At 47.5% G+C, this 25,323-nt stretch overlaps 1 protein-coding gene across 1 annotated transcript in view; it reads left to right on the top strand.

The window, feature by feature from the left end:
• Positions 1-25,323, top strand: part of LOC111161130 (dynein axonemal heavy chain 9) — a 317,708-nt gene that overhangs the window by 6,296 nt on the left and 286,089 nt on the right. Inside the window, exons 2-8 of the mRNA XM_022524635.1 lie at positions 2,217-2,413; positions 4,470-4,628; positions 5,710-5,840; positions 9,724-9,935; positions 11,426-11,659; positions 17,978-18,145; positions 19,776-19,892. Coding sequence (XP_022380343.1) covers positions 2,217-2,413; positions 4,470-4,628; positions 5,710-5,840; positions 9,724-9,935; positions 11,426-11,659; positions 17,978-18,145; positions 19,776-19,892 — 1,218 coding nt within the window. The remainder of the gene's footprint in view (positions 1-2,216; positions 2,414-4,469; positions 4,629-5,709; positions 5,841-9,723; positions 9,936-11,425; positions 11,660-17,977; positions 18,146-19,775; positions 19,893-25,323) is intronic.

Below are 25,323 nucleotides of genomic sequence, written 5' to 3' on the forward strand. Positions count from 1 at the left end.
AGTAGACGCTCAATAAATATTCATTGAGCAAATGAATGAATAGCTTTTCATTTCATAGAAAGTTCATGTTCATTATTTTTCTACCACCCAAAGCCCTCAAAAATCCAACCCCAAGCCCACTTACCACTTTTCCTTCCTACACACCAGACCCTACAGAGGACACTGGGTATAAAAAACCAGATAAGGGGCACCTATCGGGTACAGTTGGTTGGGCATCTGACTCTTGGTTTCAGATCAGGTCATGATCTCAGGGTCATGAAATTGAGCCCAGGGTCTGTTTGAGATTCTCTTTCCTTCTCCCTTTGTCCCTCCTGCTTGTGTCCTCTCTCTCAAATAAATAAATATTTTAAAAGACCAGATAAGATATAGCCCCTGCCTTTGAGATCCTAGGAATATTCCTTCCCTCTCCTGTTAGGCCTTTTGCCCTGGGCCCAAGAGTGTCCTTTCTTGTTATGAATGAGCAGAGCTCGATTTGTAACATTTTCTCTGTTGGCACTCTCTGTCCACCTGTCCTTATAAGTTCTCAGTTCAGAGACTGTTTCCAGATGCACTGGGCAAAGGTCAGCCTCCTAGAGTTCTCCTGCTGGGTTCAGGTGCTCTGTTTCATAGCCACATGGACTTTTTGGTCATATATAGAACCCAACAAACCAAATGAGTCTTTATTTCCATTACTTACTCAGTTACCACATTTCCTGATCATCTTTTTTTCCCAGTATTTCTTTCATTCCACTATTCCTTTCCCTTAGCTGTGAGATTTGACAGGCAGAAGTTCCTAGTAAGTTATATTAACTACAAGTTTTTAAGTTTCAAGTGATCAAAACCTCCATTGAAAGTAGCTCAGAGGCACCTGGGTGGCTCAGTCAGTTACGGGTCTGCTTTCGGCTCAGGTCATGATCCCAGGGTCCTGGGATTGAGCTCTGCATTGTATGGGGCTCCCTGCTTGGCAGGGAGTCTGCTTCTCCCTCGGCACCTCCCCCTGCTCATGTTTGCTCTCTCTCTGTCAAATAAATACATAAAATATTTACACAAGGGGTGCCTGGGTGGCTCAGTGGGTTAAGCCTCTGCCTTCAGCTCAGGTCATGATCTCATGGTCCTGGGATCGAGCCCCACGTCAGGCTCTCTGCTCAGCAGAGAGCCTGCTTCCCTCTTTCTCTCTGCCTGCCTTTCTGCCTACTTGTGATCTCTGTCAAATAAATAAAATAAAATCTTTTTTAAAAAAATCTTTACACAAAAATAAAGTAGCTCAGCAAATTCGAGAGCAGCCTGATTCAGGAGCTCAAATGAGGTCACAGGATTTGGTCTTTCTCCATCTGGGAACTGTCTCCTCCTGTATTGACCCTATTCTGAGCCTTCATAGGGCCACAGTTGTTCCAAACTAATAGAAAAGAGAACGTTCCCTTCGTCACAAAGTTCCGATGAGAGACTTTGACCCCCCTCTCACAGGCTCAGATTTATTCATGTCCCACCACTGGATCTAGAAATGAGTACCAACAACAACAAAAAAAAAAATAAAGAGGAACTATGCCAAGTGGCCAAAACCCCAGTTGATGTTCACTCTATAGGTAGATTCAAGATCCTCACCTTGGTTTACTTCTTTAAGGTGCCCGTCTTGCCTTCTGCAGACAGACGGACATCCTTACCTTCATTTGTCCTCTGCTTTGCCTCCAGCTCCCGTGGCAGTTTCAATCACCTCTTACTCACCCCATTAATGAGGGAGGGGCCCCTGCCCAAGAGTTCTGGACCAATGAGACTGACAGCGGATTATTTGTTACCCATAGTCACCGCTCAGAGGAGGCTGCCGTGTTCCAAGGTTGCCCTTGGGAACACAGTGAAAAACCGGAAGCCATGGGAGGCAAGCTGGGAGGCATCCCGAGGCTAGGATGCTCACTGGCTCCTGTGGGAGGATGGGGTCGACTTGTTGAAAGAAGCCCGGGACTCAGAAATAGCAGCCACGTCTGTCCCCTTAATGAGGAGGCATGTTTGGCTAAGGGACTTCATCCTCAGGAGCTGGGCGGACAGGGAAATTGGCAGGTAGGCTATCCGCGACGCTCCCGTCTTACCAGATATTCAGGCAGCCCAGAACCTTGGTTCTTAGTAGGCAGCCCTATAGCACAGGAACCTGCAAAACAGTTTCTGAACCTTTCTCAGATAGTCCTTCTTTAAAGTGTCTGAAGAAGAAGGCCCACCTTTGCTGCCCCCCTACACCTCTGTTCCAGGTGGTTATCCCCATCCTGGCCAATGAGAAGAATCACCTTGACTGGCCCCATGTGGTCCGTCTGGATGTCCAGCGGCACGCCCACAGCCTCCAGTGCGACCTCCTGGTTCTCCTCGAGCATGTGAAGGGGAAAACCTTGCTGCCTCTCCCAGCGGGCACAGAAAAACTCGAGTTGGCGGCTTCTCAGAGTGAGACCGTGTAAGTAACACCAGCTCAGCCATCTGGGGCTCTGCGACACAGGAGCCGCTGGTTTATCGGAATGTGTCCTTGACAACTTTGCTGTTCCTGACTCTGCGCATCTCCTCGTGCCGCACATAAGCCCCTTTGCCACGGTCCCCGGACTGTGTGTGTTCTGCTGATCACCACCCTTACCCCAGTCCCTGCCCCTGAAGTGTCTGAAGCCTAACAGAATTATTTCAGGGCTGAGAACAGCCACACTGATTTCAGGATCCTGCGTATGGGGACAGTGGTTCATCATTGGCAAGGACTCAGGGCCGGGGGTGTGGGGAGACAGCGCCCCTCTTCCCAGCACTTACTCGGCACATAATGTCACAGAACTAACTGGGGGCTCTTAATGCAGCTCACACCCTGCTCCCCCAGCTGCTTGAGGCTTCTGTCCAGTCTTGGGGATTTTTTCTCTTTTTTTCTTTTCTTTTTTTTAAACTTTATTTATTTGACAGAGATTACAAGTAGGCAGACAGGCAGGCAGAGAGAGAGGGGAAGCAGGCTCCCTGCTGAGCAGAAAGCCCTATGTGGGGCTCGATCCCAAGACCCTGAGACCACGACCTGAGCTGAAGGCTGAGGCTTAACCCACTGAACCACCCAGGCACCCCTCTCTTTTTTCAAACAGAAACATATCTGGCTTCATGGAGACTTGAAGCAAGCTCTGAGATAGCTTTGTTTCTGACCCATGGGGATTCCCCACCTTTTTCTTTTAAGACGGCCTGTGTATCTAAATGATACATATTGTTTTTATCTTCTATCCAGCACTTCTGTCTGTGGCAACAGGCCATCTTGCTGTGGGCACATGGTCTGCCATACTTCCCCGAGTTTGAAAATTCACTACCATCTCTACTAGATATTCAGGGCCCATGATTTGATCTGGAGAAAAAGTAACACACGGGATGCCAATGTACTTTGTAATGAGTTTTTGCCTTTGGAAGTAATTGGCGACATATATAATTTGAAGCAATTTCCCAGTTAACTAGAAAACCTAATGTGGTTTAATAAAAATATTCAATTTTCAAAATAAATAAATTCAAATTACCCTTTTCCTGTCCCTTTTATATTTTAACACAATAACATTCAGCACGTGGGTATATAATCATCGCAGGGTTGGTCTCGCTTTGTTCAAATCTGATAATTTCCCAGAAGGCTGGATTGTATTTCAGGGCGGTACGTATCTTCTCCTTTCAATACCTTCCGTAATCACTTGGGCTGTATCACCGCTCGGCAAATATGAATTTAATTAAATTAAGCGAAGGTGGGTGTCGGGTAGGAGAATGTGGCTGATGGATTCTCTCTCTGTGTCACTTGTGTCCCGGGTTCATGGCATGAGCTGCCATCTATGGAGGCTTTGTGGCAAGACCACCAAAATGGGTTCTGGATCCTTCATCCCCTCCAACATACCTCGAGTTTTCTTCACTTACTTATTTTGGGAAAGCTCTACGATGGGGAATGCTGGTTCTTCAGCATTCAGGAAAAGCCAGGACATCATGAAATTGCCCATGGTGTCCAGATGGCCAGTGCTCTGGCTTGTGGAGGATGGAGACTCCCTCCTCTTGCTGCAGAAGGCAGATCTAAAACCAAATGAGGGAACAGGCGGAGGACAGATGTGGTTCGGTGCCGAGCCAGATTTTCTCCCAGGATGGGCTGATCTACTAAGGATCACACCACTTGGTCAAGTAGGGAGCTCCCTGACATGGGTGGTACTTCAGCGAGGACTGGATGGCCATCCGGGTATCTTCTGTCCAGTGTGTTCTGCACTGACGGAAAGGCCCAGCAGGATTAGTCTTCAGGACACTAGTGAACCCCCTGACCTTGAAATAATCGTGTGCACGTGCTCACATCAGCATTTTGCAGAGAGAGAAGCTGTATTTTTCTTATGGACCCCATATCAGAATCTGTCATCCAACAAAAGCTCAGATGCCTGACCGAGGTAGAATTTCCCACCTATTTTTTACAAGACCTGGAATTCTGCTCCCGGGGGGACACACCAAGTTATATCCCGAGAGACTCGTTGTGTCTTTCACAGCTGGGATTATACCGATAAGTCCATCATCTATGCCCTTGAGTCGGCCGTGATCCAATGGAGCCGCCAGGTCCAGCTTGTGCTCAAGAGAAAGTCTTTCCAGCCCCTCCTGCAAGGGGAGAGGCCCACCCCCAAGGCGGAATTGGAGTTCTGGAAGAACAGGTAGGCCCATGCTCCAATCCCGGTGCGTAGATGTCTTCCAAAGGACAGTGGCCTGTCCCCCTGGTAGGGTGGAGAATGGGGGGTGGTGGTCAGGAGCAGCCCCGGAGTCTGGTCCCAACCCCAGCTGTTTCTCATCATCCCTGGGCTGGGCAGGCAGCTCAGGGTTTCCTACCCACTGGAGGATACACCCTTTCCTAGAGTTTCAATAGTCCCCCTCCTTTCTGGAGCTCATTCTGCCTTCTGCCATTTCTTCAAAGGTTCTTTCAACCAAATGTAAAATTAATGAAGTCTCTCTTGTATTTTTCTTCTGCTCTTCTACTCCCTCCTCCTTGGATAGTCAAAGCTCCATGCCCACACATTTTTGTAAGGATCTGGAGAAAGAGGGGGATTTGGACAGTTGGCTGCCTGCAGAATGGCCTCTCCTGGGTCCCAGCCAATCATCAGGAGGGCTGCAGAGCCCATTCTCCTCGGTGTCCCAGCCCCATGGGATTCCAGAAAGACCCAACTGTTGCTGCTTCTCCTTCCTACCCTTCCTTGCTTCTCTTTATCACTGTGCTGCTTAATCCTTCACTCCGAAGGACACAGAAAGTTGTTTGAGGCCCATGGTCCTGTCCTGGCATTGAACGGAGACATGTCTGTGTCACATGAGTGGGCATGACTGTGGGGCTCCAGCCCCATTTGTGCCTCCATGCTGAGATGCCCTGTCCTCTTGTCCCATCTCTGACCATTCCTCTGACCTGCTGAGGAGCCCTTCTCTGGCAGCTGTGCTCTGACAACACCTCCGTCGCCCGCCCCAAACCTGACTGCCAGAGCTAATGACCTCCAGCTGCCAGGCTTCTAAGCCACCAGATGGTCACAGCAGTGCGCCCTGCTGCTACCTCCTAGGGCTGCCCCTCTGAACCCAGGTCCCCAACTCTGGCTTTTGCTATCATTGTTCCAGGAACAGATGCTCTGCTCCGCAGGGTTGGAGACAGCCTCTCTGGGAGCAGCTGGAGGCAGGGCTCCTCTCTGTCTCCCCGAGGGTGGTTCATCACGACGAGGCCCAGGTACCCTGGACTCACCCTTCTCCCCCGTGTTGCAGGTCTGAGGATCTGGGATACATTTATGATCAACTGAGAGCCGTAAAGGGAAGGGGCATGGCGAGGCTCCTGGACAAGCTTCAGAGCAGCTACTTCCCAGCTTTCCAAGCCATGTTCAGAGAGGTCCGAGCAGGTGAGAAGCCGCCAGAATTTTCCCACATAACATCAGAGGCCAGTTTCCTATTTCGCGCCGAGTTATCTTCCTCTCGCTGATTTCCGCAGCTTCCCGTTCTTAAAACCCTCCAACCTGACCCATTCAAGCTTGGCAGCAGGAACATGAAATCTGGAAAGCAGGACCCTTGGGCTCAGTTTGCATTGCGAGTGCTTTGTGACCTCGGCGAAGTCACCTAACCTCTCTGGGCTTTAGTGTGTAACCACGGTTGTGGCACACAGTCTTCCGGCGGGGGCTTCCCTGGGCCACTGTGAGATGATATAGTGGAAGTCGTCTTGTGCATGTTGGAGTCTCACCTCTGGGATGCAGCTCCCTCTACCCCTAGCTCCTTGAGAAGGCTCTCCAGTGTTTCTAGCTCCCTTCCGCTTTTTCTGTTCCTGCTCTTGGATGGGCCTGCGATTTACTAGCCGCTGGAGCAGCAGACCAGATCGGCCCTTGTCAAAATTGCCAAGCCAATAAAGTCTATAATTAGGAGGAGGTAAAGGTTTTTAGGGCTCCCTCTTCCCTCATCTGGGCACTTTGCTTCTTTCCTTTCTCCTAACTTCCTCCAGCTCCTCAGCCTGGGAGGCCAGAATGGGCTTTTGAAGTTGTTCGCAATGTCATGAAATTTAAGCTTAATCCAAGCAGTGATTTTTCCAACATTTTTTTCCTCTATCATTTCTCTATGAAGTCCAAAACATAAATCTAATCAAGCACATTTGGTCCTTTACAGAGGGGCGTGTCCTGCGTCCAGCCCCATTGTTGGCCCTGCCCCACCATCTCCTCCTCGTGGCATAGGGTTTGGAAACCCCTCAGCTAAAGGAATAAAGGTGCCAGTGGTGGGGTTCTTAACATACACTGAATAACAGAGGAGAAGCTGGCATAAGAGGCTAGTCTTCGAGGTCCTTTTGGGCCCTAAAATCTTACCACAGACATCGGACAGCCGGCACATAAAGCTGGCTCAGAATGAGATCCCTCTTGGGGCCCCCATTTATTGCTTCACTGAGAGATTTTGTGTCCCAGGGGAAAATCGGTGGTTGTCCCCAATTTATACTTCAGTTCAAATGGGAGGGGGTTCCCCCAAAAGCAGGTGTGTATCACTCCTGGTGTGAGATGACTGTGGGAGACACCCCAAAGGGATTTTGATGATAGCAGTTAGGCAAAGGCATGGTCAGAAATTCTGATGGGGTCTTCTGAGAATAAAAAGATTTTGGAGGGATGCCCGGCCGGCTCAGTTGGTGATGCGTGCAACTCTTGATCTCAGTGTTGTAAGTTCGAGCCCCACATTGGGTGTAGAGATGACTTTAAAATAACAACTCAAAATTGGTCTTAAAAAGATTTTAGAGCTTTTTTGAGCTTTTGAGCTTCCCGTTTCTAATTTAACTTGAATTTGAGCAATTGAGCTTCCCATTTCTAATTTAATTTCAGAGCATCTGTCTTCCTTGAACCTACAAGGACCCACTGTGTGTGTTATTCATATTGGTCATGATCAGGGCAGCTCGTTGGCTCAGTGATGGACTGGAGGGGCGGGAGAGGAAAACATTCCTGGATCGGTGGGCACGGACTGGAAAATGGTGAGAAGGGAAGGAGGTTGAAAGGGTAGAGGCAATAGAGTAGGGACAAGATTTCCAGAAGTGGAACTGGGAATGAAGACCCTTGGGCCACGGGAAGCAACAGGTTCCTGCAGGAGAGGTCTCATCTCAGGCCACCACGGGTAAAGCCTTTTGTCCCTGAAGAGCCTGTTGTCAACGACTGAGCAGCCAAACACTGGGCATCCCTGTGCAACTGGCTGTTTGTATTTACAGTTTTCAAGAGGCGTGAGCTTAACGTTGTGCGTTTCTTTCTTCTCCTGCCTTGTAGCCAAGTTGTGATCGCACCCTGGACTGGGTGAGCCAACCCTCATATACCGTGCCCTTGAAAATCCAGGAAATGGGGCACCTGGGTGGCTCAGTGGGTTAAAGCCTCTGCCTTCGGCTCAGGTCATGATCTCAGGGTCCTGGGATCAAGCCCCACATTGGGCTCTCTGCTCAGCAGGGAGCCTGCTCCCCCCTCTCTCTCTGCCTGCCTCTCTGCCTACTTGAGATCTCTGTCTGTCAAATAAATAAAATCTTTTAAAAAAAATCCAGGAAATGCCTACTTATAGGATTAAAGGATTGAGGGTTTGCTTTTTTTTTTTTAAAGGTATCCCAAAGATAAGGCTTCTCTGGCCCTGTGTCCTTGGCCGCCTCTCTCACGGCACACATGAAAGCTAAAGCATGTGCCTGTTAGCACGGCTGATAGAGGCACAGTACCCCGACTCCCACACAGTGGTCTTGATGTTCTCATCACTCCCCGCTCAGTTTACGATACTGGACTTTCGAAAACTTGATTCGCGTATGACTTCCCACTTGGGATATAAAGTATAAATGTACACATTGCCAACTCATGGTGGAGTGAGCCCGTTGGCCATCATGCCAGGGTTCAACCCTGCAACTTGGGGTGATCTTGCTTTGGCTTAGCTAGGCAGGGCTGGCCGATTCTTGGAGGGAAAACCCTAGGCAAGGTATATAGGTTTTGATTTCTTCCCTTGTTTCTTTGTTTTTAAGATCGATTGGTTTATTAGGGAGAGAGAGCTTGGGTGGGAGGGGCAGAGGGAGAGGGAGAATGTCAAGCAGACTCCACACTGAGCATGAAGCCTGACATGGGGCTTGATCTCACGGCCCTGAGATGATGACTTGAGCCAAAATGGATGCTTAACCGACTGAGCCACCCAGGTACCCCTGATTTCTTCCCTTGTAAAGTGGGAATAAAAGCTACCACAGGGGCACCTGGGTGGCTCAGTGGGTTAAAGCCTCTGCCTTCAGCTCAGGTCATGATCCCAGAGTCCTGGGATCGAGCCCTGCATCGGGCTCTCTGCTCAGCAGGGAGCCTGCTTCCTCCTCTTTCTCTCTGCCTATCTCTCCACCTACTGTGATCTCTGTCTGTCAAATAAATAAATAAAGTCTTTAAAAAAAAAAAAAGAGCTACCACACAGGGTTTGCAATGAGATGATTTGTGTCTAGTGAGTAGAACAATGCCTAGCATACTGAAATGAAATAGTGTCTATTTTGAGCTTCCTTTAGGATGAAGACAGAGCTTCATCACCACAATATAACCTGAGACCATCTGGTCTCATGCAATACTGTCTGATTTTCTGTCCGGGAAAGAGCCAGGCTTTATAAATGGCCCCCCTTCCAGATCAGTTTTGTTCAAGGGGCTTTTTCATTTCCTCTCAGTCAATCTGCAGAATTAGTCTGCAACACTACTGGGTTTCCTCCTTTCCCCCTCAGTCCCCATAAGGCCACTAATGAAAGGCACCTCCTTTTCCTTGGCTGTGTTCAAAGGAAATGGTGGGAGACTCCTCTGGCTTTGAAAACCTTGCTGTAGTCAGTCTGTGCTCTCTATTCCCTGTGACTGCTCCTTGGTACCAGCTCACTGAGATAGGTTATTAGCAAATACTTGTCTCAACATTACCTTTTATGGAGTACCTGCTCTGGTCCAGGGGCTGTGCTGACGGTGTACGAGTTCTGTTTGTGCCATGTTCAGACCTTCATATTTGAAGGCAGAGCCTTCTGACTCTAAAACTTGTCCCTTGTCATCTACTTTGGATGGCCTCGGACCCAGCAGCAGCAGAATACCTTCTAACACTGGTCACCGGAATGGGGCTAGCAGAGCCGGGCAGAAGCCCAGATACAGGACTTTTGTCAGAGAGTCTCACCGGACCATTATTTCAGCTGCCCAGAAATTCTAGCCACTGTTCTGCAGATCTTCGGTCCCGGGCACCTGGGCTCCCCTGGGTGGGTATGAGCCCCAAGCAGGGAAGGTGACCATCTTCAATCCCTTCCAGCTCTGGCAGAGGCACAGGACATCCAAGTGCACCTGAAGCCACTCTCCCGCCACCTGGAGCTCCTGGAGAGCCTGGAGTTTCCCGAGGTGAAGCCACGGCTGCAGCCCCTGCTCCACGTGGTCTGTCTGATCTGGGTCACCTGCAAGTCCTACCGCTCCCCAGGGCAGCTCACGGTGCTACTGCAAGAGATCTGCAACCTTCTTATCCAGCAGGTCAGCCCCGGGGAGGGGGGGGGGCACTGAGTCACAGGGAAGAATAAAGGGGGCACTTTGTTCAGGGCAGGGAAATAATTATGGTCCAAAGGATTATTTTATGGTCACCGCTGATAAGTCACAGAGGTGTCCTCGGTAGTGCTGGTATACATGGGCAGACCAGTCTTCCTGCTCCCACTGCCCACGACTTGGGGTCAGGCAAAGACTGGGCACGGTGAGTTTCACCCTCAGTGCTCTGTGCCCACAGTCAGCGGCAAAACCCAGCAGTTAAGAATCCTGCCTCCAGAGCCAGGCGTCCGTGTGACGAATTTTGCCTCACCACCTGTTTGCTGTGTGTGCCTAGGCAAGTAACTTACCTGCTCTGTGCGTCTCACGTTCCCCACTGTGCAATGGCCAAAAGAAGAGGACCTGTCTGCATCCAGTGCACCCATGCCCTCCATGTGCTATGAGCTCAGCTACAAAGACCTCACGCTCCACACTCCTCCTCCTCCTTAGGGACTCCACTGCAACACCAACCAGTACAGCACAAACCCCAGGCTGTTCTGCCTATAAACAGAACTTGGGACCGTAATGAGGCTTGAGTGATCTGCCTCCCAAATTGGCTTCTTTTACCTCTAAGGAGCTGTGACCACGAGAACACGGTGAACATATGTAAAGAGTGATTGGTAACAACTAACATCTGCAGAGCCCATTGCAGCCTGCCAGGTGCTGTGACATTCAAGACCTTGGCCATTCTTAGATGAATCCCGTGAGATGGGCAGGGGGAGCCTAATTTATTATCAACATTTAAAGACATGAGCTCAGGCTCTAGGAGGTTAACTAAGTCACCAAAGATCACCCAATCCAGGACTGGAAGCCGTTGTTTGACTGCTAGACCAGCATTCTTCCATTGCTGCCTGTTCATCACCCAGGACTCTTGTGATTGGAAGGATACAAAAACCCAACCCAAACCAGCATCAACAAAAAGATAATTTATCGGTTCATGTACCTCAAAAGCCTGAGGCCAGGCTGGCTTCAGTCCCGGCCAACAGGAAGGCTCAGATGATGTCACCAGGACGTGGTCATTTCTGCCCTGCCCGGTGGTGGTGAAGGTGACTGTCCTGATTCAGCTTCCTAGCTTTCCAGGTTCAAGGCTCTTGGAAACACGTTCTCAAAGAATTCTTGCTTTTTAATTACTTGACTGTATTAGTCACAAGAGAACACCCGGGGAAGAACACGTCCCCCAGCCCCAGCTGGCCCAACCGAAGTTCATGGTGGTTCCTCTGCTCAGGCACCTACCCATCCCTGAGCCAGTCCCAGACAGTCTGGCTCGAGCCCAGGTCCCAGTCCACCTGCTGAACGGAGGACAGGGCCAGAGGGTCTCCTAGAGGATGCTTCTGGAAAGTACCGCTGTGCCAATTATTCCGCTCACAGTTGGGGGGAGTGGGCAAAAATTGTAGGGTGCCCTGCGCCCGTGTATGCTCAGCACCCCCGATCTGTTTGCGTTCCAGGCCTCTAATTACCTCCGCCCGGAGGGCCTCCTGAGAAGTGAGGTGGAGGAAAGTCAGAGGAAGCTGCACGTGGCCGTGGACACACTGAGCTGCTTCAAGCAGGGCTTTCAGGACAGAAGGGAGCATCTCCACACTTACTTCAAAGAGAACCAGGAGGTCCGGGAGTGGGATTTCCAGTCTTCTTTGGTCTTCGAGCGATTGGACGGCTTCCTGGGGCGGTTGCTCATGGTGCAGGTGGGTGTTCTCGTTCACGGTCAGGCTCCTGGCTGGACTCAGCAGGAAGCAAGAGCAGGAGGAGGCGGGCAGACGAGTGGAGGAGATTCAAGGAAGGACAGTCACAGAATCAGGGAATGTCAGTTTGGGAGGGGGGGAAGGTATTAAATGTCATGATAAACGTGAAATGGGTGTGTTAACCGGGAACAGGAAAGAGGGCCCCCTAATTCAGAGGGGCTCTGAGAAAGTGGGGAGCTCTAGAGGAAACACATGTTGAAACTGGAGAAGGATTTCTCCAGGGAAAGATGGGGGGAGGGCCTAGAGATGGAGAGAGTGTCTAAGGGAGAAAGCCAAAAGCTAGATCTTACATGAAGCACACCTTAAATCCTTCACTGGATGGTGGAGAGTACAAATAATGGACATCTCCTTTATCCTAAGTGCCTCCTGCTCCTCTGTCTCCCTTTTGCGATCAACCCCTTCCCATCTGTTTGGACGGACACTTGGGCTCCAACCTGCCCAGCATGGCCACCTGGGTGGGATACCAGCCAGCGCCACCCCAGCTTTCCAGCCCTGCAGCCACCCCAGCTTTCCAGCCCTGCAGCCACCCTAGCTCTCCCTCCAAAGGAAGGAGAGCACGCCCCGCCTCTAGCCCTGGGCACACATGCTAATGATGTGACTTTGCCTATAGATGGTATGCTAACATTAGGGCATCTTGTGTGCTGGGTGTCTTCAGTAAACAGGAGCTGCTGGAGTCATCACCCTCATAGGAGTGCTCCAGGCTGCTCTTTCTTTCTGAATCAAGGGCACATAGGCATGAAAAGCAGTTGCCCCAGTTTAATTAGAGGATGGTTTCAATGTTGTCCCACTGTGTCTTCCTGCTTCGTCCCCCTGCCCCTGACCCCTTGAGTCTGCTGTCCTTAGCTCTGGCTTGCCTCTCCGTTCTGAGGTCAGATGCCATCCCTTCTTTCCTCTTCCTTTCTTTCCCACCTGTCCCCCTTCCCTTTCACTTTTGTCTCCCTTCCTTTCTCCCTCCCTCCTTCCCTTCTGTTAGTTCTTCCTGTTTTGTTTTCCCTACCTTTCTGTTCACCCTGTCTTTCTGTGATCTTCCTTCCCCTGTGGCTGCCTCCTCCCCCTGTGTTAGCATTTCCTCCCCTCTTCCAAGTTTCCTCTCCCTAACATTCACTCTGACTCATCCCCTTGCCCTCTGGCTCCCCCATCGCTTCCCTGCTCGGCTCAGCACAGAGGACACAAGGCTGTTGATGTTCTGGGAGCGTGTTTCATGTGGCCCTGTAGTTAACATTCTGTGTATCTCTGTGATCAATGCCTGTTTGAAATGGGATTAATCTGCTTCTCTCCAGCGAGAAATAGCATGAACCTCACCTTCTTCATCTTGCCCTTCTAATACGTGGCCACCGAGATGTGGATGGCAAGAATTAACAAATACAAGAAACAACGCTAACAAGATGACATCCATACCTTTACCCTTCTGCATGCCCATGGCCCAGGTTATGTTGTAAAAAGCCTGGTTTTTCATCTCCCTTGTTCCCTTGGATTTCTTCCCCTCTGATTTGTATTGCTTTTCTCCCTGCTCTTTGGCAGAAGAAAGTTTTATTGTGCAGATGGCCTCTTCCCTCTGGGCACCTGCTGAAACAAAAGTTGGGGGCTGGGCGAGGAGGGGATTGGGGGGGGCTGTAAATTGCTGTGCAGAGTGGGCAGGTCTGAGCTAGCAGAGGGATTGTGTTCTCAGGTTACCAACGTCCTCCCCCTTCTCCCCCTCCTCCTCCTCCCAACCGGGATACAGCTGATCTCTGCTAGAGCCAACCCTGGGGGAGGGAAAGGAAGCACAAGAAAATCAAGAACCAACGTGTTTTAGGAGTCTACCTCCTGCTCTGGCGGGCAGCCGACTCCCAGCCCGGGCTGGGTACCAGTGCCCTTACTAAGTATGACTGGTAAGGTCACGTGCCCATGGTCACATGGGGCAGGGAGGTTTGGCTGGCATTTATTACCTCTCCAGCAAAGTTGTGAATCTCCCAACGAGCTCCGAAGGCCCCGGTCCCTCTTGCCCTGCTTCCCTCCCTGCGTTGAGAGGGTTTCGAACTGATTTTGTGCCTTTCATTTGCCCTCATACTCTCGATTCTGCCTCTTTGTACCCAATGTCTACTGCCTGATCCCTAACTCTTTCTTTAAAATAAATCTTTTGGGTCAAATTATAAACCACCCCCCTTCCATGAACGGGCCTTCTTTCTTTGACTTTATGACTTCCTAAGGAAATACCAAAAATATATAAAATCTTCGCAATTCCAACAGTCAAAATTTAAAGGGGAAAAGAGGGGCTCGGCTGCCTCTTGATTTCCCTCCGTCACCCTGCCTTCCTGTCCGGGGCTCTAGTGCACACACATGCACATGCACACACACCCCACACGGGGCTCCGCTCGTTTTTTGTGCCCTCGTTGCCGGGAGGTGGCAGACCCTCCCTCTCCTTCCCCCTCCTCCCCTCTCCCCTTCTGTTTCTGCCTACAGCCTCTTCCCTACCCACAATGTCCAAAGCAGCTTGGAGAGAACCCTCCTTTCTTTCATGATCAAATTGCTGTAAAGCTGTGATTCACTTGGAGACAAAATGATTTCCTGCTGAGGCTTTATGCGAGGTGATTAGCAGAGGGAGAGGTAATCAGCTGACCTAATGTGCACCGCGTTCCTCGGCTCCTCCCACCATCTGCAGCCGCTCCGCTGCCTCCTTCTCCCCAACCTAATTGGGGCGGCTTCCCTTTCAGCCGGCCCGAGCATGCGGCCACATAGGAGACCATTAGCTACATAAGGTCGGCCTCTGTCGAAAGGTAAAGAAAACAGTCTTTCACCCAACGACCTTTCAAGATTTTCATCCATGAATGCCTGCTTTGTGCTCTCCCGTAATGAATTCTGGAGACATTTCTTTTAAGACGGGTGGCGTGACCTCTCCTTCAAGACCAGGCTTGTGTTTGTGGGATTTGGTCATCATTCCCGCTTTCAAGTCCACGCCTCACGGGCCACAGCACAAGTGGAGCCCTGCCCCCCATTGCCGCTGTTAAAGGTTGCTCAGTCATTGCAGAGGACCCAAGCAGCTGGTCCGCCGCCTGGGACCCCATGCTCTTTGGGAGCCGGGAGCTATCAGCCCTTGGACCTCTCTTACCCACCACCCTGAGCTAATGACATCAGCGTGATGGTAATGCATGACAGTGGCCACCGCATATGGAAGTCACACCAAGGCACTTGCCATGTCACGCAGAAGCCCCACTGGCGTGTCAGGGGGTAGCGAACCACGGGAAGGTGAGGTTCATTTAGGGATGTTGGGTGTCTTGCTTGAAGCTGCGTAGCTGGGAAATGGCAGACCAGGGTTGGGGGGGGACCCAGGGCCTTTGAGCCCTTGGTCCTAGGATATTTTTAAGCATCAGTTAAGCCTCATATTGGCTTGAATTACCTTTTATCTGTTTTGCGAGGACGTCTAAATAAACAACGGAAAGAACTGGCGTTCAGATATGTTAAGAATCAAAGTCGTAGTCACCATCCCACAATGTCTGTTTCCACAGTTGGGAAACCACTTTCCGCCTGATTCAGGAACCTTCTCTACGACGTCTCTGATGTCAGACTTCTTCTAAATGCCATGCCGTGATGGAGAGCTCACTACCTCTCTTACCGCTCCATTCTATATATAGTCCGGCATTTCTAGGCACGAGACGGTTCTGTTTTATTAAGTGGAACCACGTGAAATTGCCATTTTGGGTAGGTCAGCAGGGTCAAGTGCAGGATGTGTTACAAGTGCAACCTGCCAGTTGAGGCCAAATCCACTTTTTTGTCCTCTTCCCTCATTTGCCTTATTTCAGCCCTCTGAGTAGGACCACACTGGGGTCTGCCTTCCACTTGACCAAGGCCCTTCAGACACTTAATAGCAGTCTCACCATGCTACTTAATGTGCTTCTCTTCTCTAATTTTTCTTATTTGCTCCAATTGCTCTGGAGTCCCTGGTTTTTAGGTTCTCTGCCGACCTGTCACCATTTCCTGGAGCTGTTGTAGCTAAGTGCGAGTTTACAGATCATACAGTTTTCTATTCAACAAATGTTTCTTCGGTGTCTAGGACTCCCAGGGGCTGAAGATACTGTGGTATTTCTGGGACCCAAGACCATGCTTCAAGTAGGCTTGAGACTAAAATAGTGCAACAAAATACCATCTAGTTTTCTGATGTCATCAAACCTGTCGGGATGCATCTGCCCTTTAACGTGGTTAGAGAGTATTTTCCTAAAAACTGAAATTGAAATTCCGCGGAATTAGGAAAGATAAGTACCCAGGTGATATTCCATAGCACAAACACCTTTCTCCTATCACACTGATTACAACTAAGCACTTTTTGAATGATTTGATTTACTACTTAAGTCAATTTCATTTAAATCAAATTCATTTCTGTTTTCCTCCCTGTATGTAAAGTTGAACCGTGTTTTTATTTTTATTTTTTTTACTTTTGTTAAAGAGTTTATTTATTTATTTGACAGAGAGAGACACAGCGAGAGAGGGAACACAAGCAGGGGGAGTGGGAGAGGGAGAAGCAGACTTCCCGCTGAGCAGGGAGGGTGAAGCGGGGCTCGATCCCAGGACTCTGGGATCATGACCTGAGCCAAAGGCAGAAGCTTAACAACTAAGCCACCCAGGCGTCCCTGAACCATGTTTTTACATAAAGTCTGCCCCATTTCCCACCATCAGAGGCAAGCAAGAGCCCCTGGTCCAGGCGTAGGTCTTCCTTCTCCATGGCTGGTTCTCTCTGCTTCTCTCCTCCCTGACTCAAGCCGCTTGCTGACGAACACGCCTGAGCATAGCCGAGGACAAGGGTTGTTCGATGGGCAGCTCCAGGCTTCAGGGTGCCCTCCTGGTAACGCAGGGCAAACCAGCACATCTTAGCACTTCCCGCTGCCCCTGTCTCCGTTGCTGGTCTTGGTGTCCCAGCGAGAGAAAGGAGTCTGGGCAGGCTTTCACTGGGCTGACTGGCCAACCCGCAGCGGTGGCCGTTGGCAGCAGGGAGTTCCCGGAGTGGAACCAGGACCCTCTGGGTTTTCTCCCCTGTGACACAGTGTTTCGTGTACTTGCCCTTCAATCTCCTTCAGGGTGGAAGACCCCAAAACCACCCAAAGGCCATCATTGTCTCTCTTGTCAAAGACTCGTGCACCTACACTGGAAGTTGTAAGGGGAGAGTCTTGGTTTGTAGGTTCTGTGATTTCAGACCAGAATTCATGAGAGATAAATGCGGTCTGTCATGTTAGTGTGTTCTGGAGGCTCCCGTCAGATGAAGCAGCTTCTGGGGGCTTGGGAGGGGTTCCTGCCCGAGGCTCTGAGCTGTCCACCTGTCCCTTAATTCTGAGCACGGCTGGGACATGGCCATATCAACTACCACAGTGACAGTAATACATACCGTGTATTAAGTGCGTACCACGCACTGGCCTAAATCCTAAGCCAGCACTGACTTATTTCATTCCCATTATTGCTACCCTGTTACAGATGAAGAAACCCGACACAGAGATGTCACATGATTGCCCTCACCACCCGCCCCCCCCGCCACCCACCTGGCCACACGGGGTGCCGTGGCTGCAGACACTTGCAAGAACACCCTGCACTTGACTTTTCCTGGCAGGAGTGGGTGCTGGGAGTGGTGGTGTCTCCCCCTTGGCTTGTCCTCGGGACTGTTTGGAGGATCCGCTTTCCGTCAATATCCCCTAAGATTGCTGTCCTTCTAGAACTAGACAACATACTCCATTGAAATGGATTTTTTTTTTAAATCAGAAGGAAGGCTACCAATCATGCAAATAATGTTAAGTTTTATTATTTATTCAAGAACACAGAAAGAGTCTGAAGCATAAATTTGATTTTTTTTTTGGTTTATGCAAATTTTATTTATGTGTACTTTCTCTTTGCCTTGTTGGTGAGTTTCACCAAGAGTTGTTTCTACCAACCCAATCTAATAATAAGGTCCCAATACTAATCACCTTCATATTTTCCTAAGCAACCACCCCCCCACCCCGGTGATTTCTAGCCCTTCCCAGCACTACTGTGAGTATTATCTGCTGCTGCTACTATTGTTAGTATTTTATTTTATTTTTAACCATTTTATTTATTTATTTGAGAGAGAAGAACAGTGCAAGCAGGGGGAGGGGTAAAGGGAGAGGGAGAAGCAGACTCCCCGATGAGCAGGGAGCCCGATGAGGGGCTGGATGCCAGGATCCCAAGATCATGACCTGAGCCAAAGGCAGATGCTTAACCACCTGAGCCACCCAGGCACCCCTGTTGTTCCCATTTTAACTATTTTGTGCATCGTCCCTGCAGGATCTCCTGAAGACAGCCCTGGATTTCCACCAACTGGGAAAGCTTGAATTTAGTGGCATAAGAGGGAATGCCCTGAGTCGCCAGGTCCAGCAAATGTACGACAGATTTCAAGAGATGTACGGGGTCTTCTCAGAGTCCTCCTATGACTGCTTGGACCCCCAGAGCACGGTGAGGCTTGGAAAGGCTAACTTGTAAGCTTTCTTCTCTTTTTCAGATGCCTCCAGGAGGGAAGGTCTGGGTGTTTACACGCATTTTCCCTGTGTATTTCCTTTGGCCCTGGTTCCGGAGGGAGTCCTCCAGAGGAAGAGAGGGCCAGCGTTGCAGTAGGTAGGATCAAGGACACAGGAGCCCACCTGTCACCTGTAGTCTGGGGACATCTGAGACTTGTGGGTCCAAGCCTGCAGCAGGGAAAAAAGCTGCAGAAGGGCCAGTACAGAAACAGGGAATGGAATGCTGGGAAGGGAGTGGTGAGTTACGGGAAAAGGAATTGCAAGAGGACAGGAGGGGAAGAGGAGAAAGAAATTTAGCAGAAATCTGCTGTGAGCACCTTCCAACAGTGGGGGATTAGTTGGCCAAACCCAGAAAATATCCTTTTCTAAAAATTCCATGAATCTGAAGTACGGGGAAAAAAAAAGTGGGGGGACAGGTAACAAAATAGGATATATACCGTGTGTTTCCTACCAAATAATAAAATAAACGCACCACATCCTACATGCACGGGAAACACACTACAGTGTTAGTGTGGTTGGGTTTGAGAGGGAGAAAACTGTTATGCTTTTCTATTTCTCTTTGTCTTTTTGTAAGAATACACATCAGTGTTGTGAAAGCTATAATCATAGGTAATGATTGCACAGATCAGAGCTTTGAGTTAACCAAGTTTCTCGGGAAATTGGTACCTTCTAAGAAGAGAACACACTTGGGGCTGCCCAATAAAATACAATAATTGAGACGTGCTTACCCTCAAAATATATGTATATATTTACTGTTGATCTGAAATTTAAATTGAACTGGGTGTCTTGTAACTTTACTTGCTAAATTTGGCAAAGGGAGGAACAATGGCTAGCTGCTGTCCCTAACCAATTAAAGTGTACTTAGAAGAAATCGTGGGTATTCATTTAATTAGCTTGCTTTTCTTCTAATGGCCAGATTAGTTTGTTTACACTAAAAAAAAAAAAAAATAGGATTTTGAGTCGGGGGCGGAAGGAGCGTAGGTGGTAATGATAGGCTAACCTTGTTGCTGGGGCTGTGCTGCCAGGGTGGACTTTGGGGCGGCATGAGCTGGCCTTGGGGCTTCAGGAGGTAGGAGAGGAGCCCCGAGAGACAGTGACACAGTGCCAACCTCCCATCTGACTCACTTTACCCTTTTGCCTAGGGTCTAGGAAAACAAAACTGCAATAACAGGGTAATTATCTGCATGGGCAAAAAGTAGGCAATGCCAAGGTGAAGTTTAGAAAGTTACAACAAGGGCACCTGGGTGGCTCAGTGGGTTAAAGCCTCTGCCTTTGGCTCAGGTCATGATCCTAGGGCCTTGGGATCGAGCCCCGCATCGGGCTCTCTGCTCAGCGGGGAGTCTGCTTCCCCCTCTCTCTCTGCCTGCCTCTCTGCCTGCTTGTGATCTCTGCCTGTCAAATAAATAAATAAATAAAATCTTTAAAAAAAAAAAAGAAAAGAAAGAAAAAGAAAGTTACAACAAATCCTTGGAATAACCAACTCAAGGACAGAGGTTGTAGTAAAGATCATAGTGGGAGTGGACTTGAGGAGATCATGTTTGTCTTCTGTCCATGTGACATCTCTTCAGGAATTTGAAAATGACGTGTGTGAATTTAACCAGAGAGTAGAAGATCTTGACCGAAGACTGGGAACTATCTTCAGTCAAGCCTTTGATGATGCCCCCAGTTTGGAGCATGCCTTTAAGGTTTGTGCAGTAGGACGGTGGTGGTGGGGTAGGTAGGGGGGTGCTGTTGTGCTCCAGTCTCTATCCTCCCCCCCCCCCCCACCCTAGCAGAGGAGGGAAAGGATCCTCTTCCCACTGTTTTGTTCCTTGCAGAGAGCAATTGTTCCTGTCAATCCAGTAGTACTGTGGGTAAACTAGTTAGGGCAAAGGACTGGACAAAACTGGGCTTCTCAGGTTGATTATGAATGCTTTTCTAGAAACACAGCAACATAAAAATACATTTCAAAAGAGTTATTCCGGAAGTGCCTGGCTGGCTTAGTCAGAAGAGTTTGCAGCTCTTTTTTTCTTTTTTTCCCCACTTTAATATTATTTAATTTCAAGTTAGTTTACATAGTGTATTATTTGTTCTAGGGGTAGGTTGTAGGGGTAGAATTTAGTGATTCATCAGTTGCATATGACAAGTGCCCTCCTTCATGCCCATCACCCAGTTATCCATCTTCTCACCCCTCCCCTCCAGCAGCCTTCAGTTTGTTTCCTATAGTTAAGAGTCTTCTACGGTTTGTCTCTCTGTTTTCATCTTACTTTAGTCTTCCTTCCCTTCACCTATGTTCATTTGTTTTGTTTCTTAAATGCTGCATATGAGTGAAATCATATTGTATTTGTCTTTCTCTGACTGACTTACTTTGCTTAGCATAATACCCGCTAGTTCTGTCCATGTCGTTGCAAGTGGTAAGATTTCATTTTTTGACGGCTGAGTAATATTCCAGTGTGTGTGTGTGTGTGTGTGTGTGTGTGCGTGCACGTGCACACACATGCGTACACACATATCTTCTTATCCCTTCATTTGTCCATGGACATCAGGGCTCTTTCCATAGTTTGGCTATTGTGGACATTGCTGCTATAAACATTCGGGTACACGTGCCCCTTCAGGTCACTACATTTGTATCTTTGGGGTAAATACACAATTGCTGGGTCATAGGGTAGCTCTGTTATCAACTTTTTGAGAAACCTCCACACTGTTTTCCAGAGTGGCTGCACCAGCTTGCCTTCCCACCAGCTATGTAAGAGGGTTCCCCGTTCTCCACATCCTCGCCAACATCTGTTGTTTCCTGACTTGTTAATTTTGGCCATTCTGACTGGTGTGAAGTGGTATCTCATTGTGGTTTTGATTTCTATTTCCCTGATGCCAAGTGATATGGAGCACTTTTTAATGTGTCTGTTGGCCATCTGGATGTCTTCTTTGGAGAAATATCTGTTCATGTCTTCTGCCCATTTCTTGACTGGATTTTTTTTTTTTTTTTTTTTTTTTTTGCTTTTTGGGTGTTGTGTTTGATGAATTCTTTACAGATTTTGGATACCAGCCCTTCATCTGATAAGACATTTGCAAATATCTTCTCCTGTTCTATAGGTTGCTTTTTAGTTTTGTTGATTGTTGCCTTTGCTGTGCAGAAGTTTTTATCTGGATGAAGTCCCAATAGTTCATTTTTGCTTTTGTTTCCCTTGCTTTTGGAGACATGTCTAGTAAGAAGTTGCTGCGGTTGAGGTCAAGGAGGTTACTAGGTTCTCCTCTAGGATTTTAACGAATTCCTGTCTCACATTTAGGTCTTTCGTCCATTTTGCGTTTATTTTCATGTATGGTGTAAGACAGTGGTCCAATTTCATTCCTCTGCATGTGGCTACCCAATTTTCCCAACACCATTTGTTCAAGAGAGACTTTTTTCCATCAGATATTCTTTCTTGCTTTGCTGAAGATTAGTTGACCATACAATTGAGGGTCCATTTCTGTATTCTCTACTCTGTCCCTTGGATCTGTCTGTTTTTGTGTCAATACGATACTGTCTTGATGACTACAGCTTTGTAATAGAGCTTGAAGCCCAGAATTGTGATGCCACCAGCTTTGGTTTTCTTTTTCAACATTCCTTTGGCTCTTCGGGGTCTTTTCTGGTTTCATGGAAATTTTAGAATTGTTTGTTCCAGCTCTGTGAAAAATGCTGGTGTTATTTTGTTAGGGATTGCTTTGAGTGCATAGATTGGTTCAGGTAGTACAGACATTTTAACAATGTTTGTTCTTCCAATTCATGAGCATGGAATGTTTTTCTATCTCTTTGTGTCTTCCTCAATTTCTTTCATAAGTGTTCTGTAGTTTTTCAGAGCACAGATCTTTTACTTCTTTGGTTAGGTTTATTCCTAGCTGTCTTATGCTTTTGGGTGCAATTGTAAAGGGGATCAATTCCTTGATTTCTCTCTCTGATGCTTCTTTGTTGGTGTACAGAAATGCAGCAGACTTCTGTGCTTTGATTTTATATCCTGCAACTTTGCAGAATTCCTTTATCAGTTCTAGCAATTTTTTGGTGGAGTCTTTCAGGTTTTCTGCATAGAGTATCATACTGTCTCCAAAGAATGAAAATTCAACTAGTTATTTGCCTATCAGGATTTTATTTTTTATTTTATAATTTTTTATTTATTTTTGTTGTCTGGCTGATTGCTGGGGCTGGGACCTCTAGTACTATGTTGTACAGCAGTGGCGAGAGTGGACATCTCTGTCATGTTCCTGATCTTAGGGGGAAAACTCTCAGTTTTTCCCCATTGAGAAGAGTATTCACTGTGGGTCTTTTTAATATGACCTTTACGATGTTGAGGTATGTTCCCTCCACCCCTACATTGTTGAGGGTTTTGATCAAGAAAGGAGGCTCTATTTTGTCAAATGCTTTTTCTGCATCTATTGAGAGGATCATATGGTTCTTGTTCTTTCTTTTGTTAATGTGGTATATCATGTTGATTGACTTTTGGATGTTGAACCACCCTTGCAGCCCAGGAATAAATCCCACTTGGTCGTGGTGAATAATCCTTTAAGTGTACTGTTGGATCTGATTGATTAATATCTTGTTGAGAATTTTGGCATCCCTGTTCATTAGGGATATTGGTCTCTGTAATTCTCCTTTTCAGTGAGGTATTTGTCTGGTTTTAGAGTCAAGGTAATACTGACCTCATAGAATGAGTTTGGAAGTTTTCCTTCCATTTACTTTTTTGGAACAGTTTCAGAAGAATAAGTATTAAATCTTCTTTAAATGTTTGATAGAATTCCCCTAGAAAGCCATCTGGCCCTGGACTCCTGTTTGTTGGGAGATTTTCGATGACTGATTTAATTTCTTTGCTGGTTATGGGTCTGTTTAGATTTTTCTATTTCTTCCTGTTTCAGTTTTGGTAGTTCATATGTTTCTAGGAATTTATCTATTTCTTCCAGATTGCCTAATTTGTTGGCATATAATTGCTCATAATATTCTCTCCTAATTGTTTATATTTTTGCAGTGTTGGTGTGATCTCTCCTCTTTCATTCAGGATTTTATTTATTTGGGTCCTTTCTCTTTTCTTTTTCATAAGTCTGGCTAGGGGTTTTTCAATTTTATTAATTCTGTTTTGTTTTGTTTTTTTTTTTTTGACAGACAGAAATCACACGGAGGCAGAGAGGCAGGCAGAGAGAGAGGAGGAAGCAGGCTCCCCGCTGAGCAGAGAGCCCGATGCGGGGCTCGATCCCAGGATCCTGGGATCATGACCTGAGCCGAAGGCAGAAGCTTTAACCCACTGAGCCACCCAGGCGCCCCAATTTTGTTAATTCTTTCAAAGAACCTGTTCCTAGTTCTGTTGATCTGCTCTACTATTCTTTTGATTTCTATATCATTGATTTCTTCTCTAATCTTCATTATTTCCCTTCTCCTGCTGGGCTTAAGCTTTATCTGCTGTTCTTTTTCCAGCTCCTTTAGGTGTAAGATTAGGTTGTATATTTGAGACTTTCTTCCTTCTTGGGAAAGGCCTGTATTGCAGAACACTTCCTTCTTAGGACAACCTTTGCTGGATCTCAGATTTTTTGGACTGTCATGTTTTTGTTTTCATTTGCTCCCATGTATTTTTTAAATTCTTCTTTAATTTCCTGGTTGACCCATTCATTCTTTATTAGGATGCTCTTTAACCTCCATGTTTTTGTGGTCCTTCCAAATTTTTCCTTGGGGTTGACTTCAAGTTTCATTGTGTTGTGGTCTGAAAATATGCATGGTATGACCTCAATCTTTTTGTATCATTGAGTCTTGATTTGTGACCCAGTGCATGATCTATTCTGGAGAATGTTCCATGTGCACTCGAAAAGAATGTGTGGTCTGCTGCTTTAGGATGAAATGCTCTGAATTTATCTGTGAAGTCTCTATGGTCCAATGTGTCATTCAAAGCCCTTGTTTCCATGTTGAAATTCTGTATAGATGATCTGTCCATTGCTGTGAGGAGGGTGTTAAATGCCCTACTGTTATTGTATTATCATCTATGAGTTTCTTTAAGTTTGTTACTCATTGACTTTATATTTGGCTGCTCCCAAGTTAGAGACATAGATATTTACAATCATTAGATATTCTTATTGGGTGGAACCCTTTATTATGACATCATGTCCTTCTTCATCTCTTATTACAGTCTTTGGCTTAAATCTAGTTTGTCTGATATAAGTGGGGTTCCTCCGGCTTTCTTTTGATGTCCATCAGCATGATAAGTGATTCTCCACCTCCTTACTTTCAATCTAGAGGAGTCTTTGAGTCTAAAAGGAGTCTCTTGTAAGCAACATATCGATGGGTCTTAATTTTTTTTATCCATTCTGATACCCTGTGTCTTTTAATTAGAGAATTTAGGCCACTTACACTCAGAGTAATTATTGAAAGATATGAATTTAGTGCCATTTTATTACCTATAAAGTTGATATTCCTGTAGATCGTCTCTGTTCCTTTCTAGTCTTTGTTACTTTTGGTTTCTCTTTCCCACAGAAGAGCATGTGACTCTTGATCTTGGGGTCGTGGGTTTGAGCCCCATGTCGGGTGTAGAGATTACTTAAATAAATTTTTTAAGGGTTTCTTCTGGAATGCTTTCTTTGGGCCTTATCATTAAGGTGGCCATTAAAAGTGGAGAAGTCTACTGTGGTTGCCACCCTGAATCCTTGACTCTGTTGCACCATGCTATTTAGCCAGTGCTGCCCAGTTGATTCAAGCTGGACCAAACGCTGTGAGTAACTGGTTATAGGAGTCAGCTAGCATTGTAGCAACTAGAATGAGAAGACTGTACCCTTGCCCTCCATTGCAGGGCAGGAGCAAGATGGAAGAATAGGGAGGTGGCTTCGGATGAGGAGTACACAAATGGCAGCATACTGAGAATTCTGACTGAGACATATCGGGTGACATGACACTTTCGTAGTGCATGATCGACCTTCTATAAACTACAAAGGAACTCACTCTGTAAAGGCTTAAGGATTAGAACCTGGACTGGTCAGTGGCAGTTACCAGGAGACAGCTTTTGGCTCAGTGGAGGAGAGAGATTTCTGAAAGCTATTAAAAGGTGGAATGGACTTCCTTGAGAAGTGGATAAGTTTCCAGTCACTGGAAATGTCCTCAGATAGCTTTAATGATTGGTGGGACAATCGTAG

Source organism: Enhydra lutris, unplaced genomic scaffold (genome assembly GCF_002288905.1).
Source record: "Enhydra lutris kenyoni isolate GAN:26980312 unplaced genomic scaffold, ASM228890v2 scaffoldscaffold82, whole genome shotgun sequence".
Lineage (NCBI taxonomy): Eukaryota > Metazoa > Chordata > Mammalia > Carnivora > Mustelidae > Enhydra > Enhydra lutris.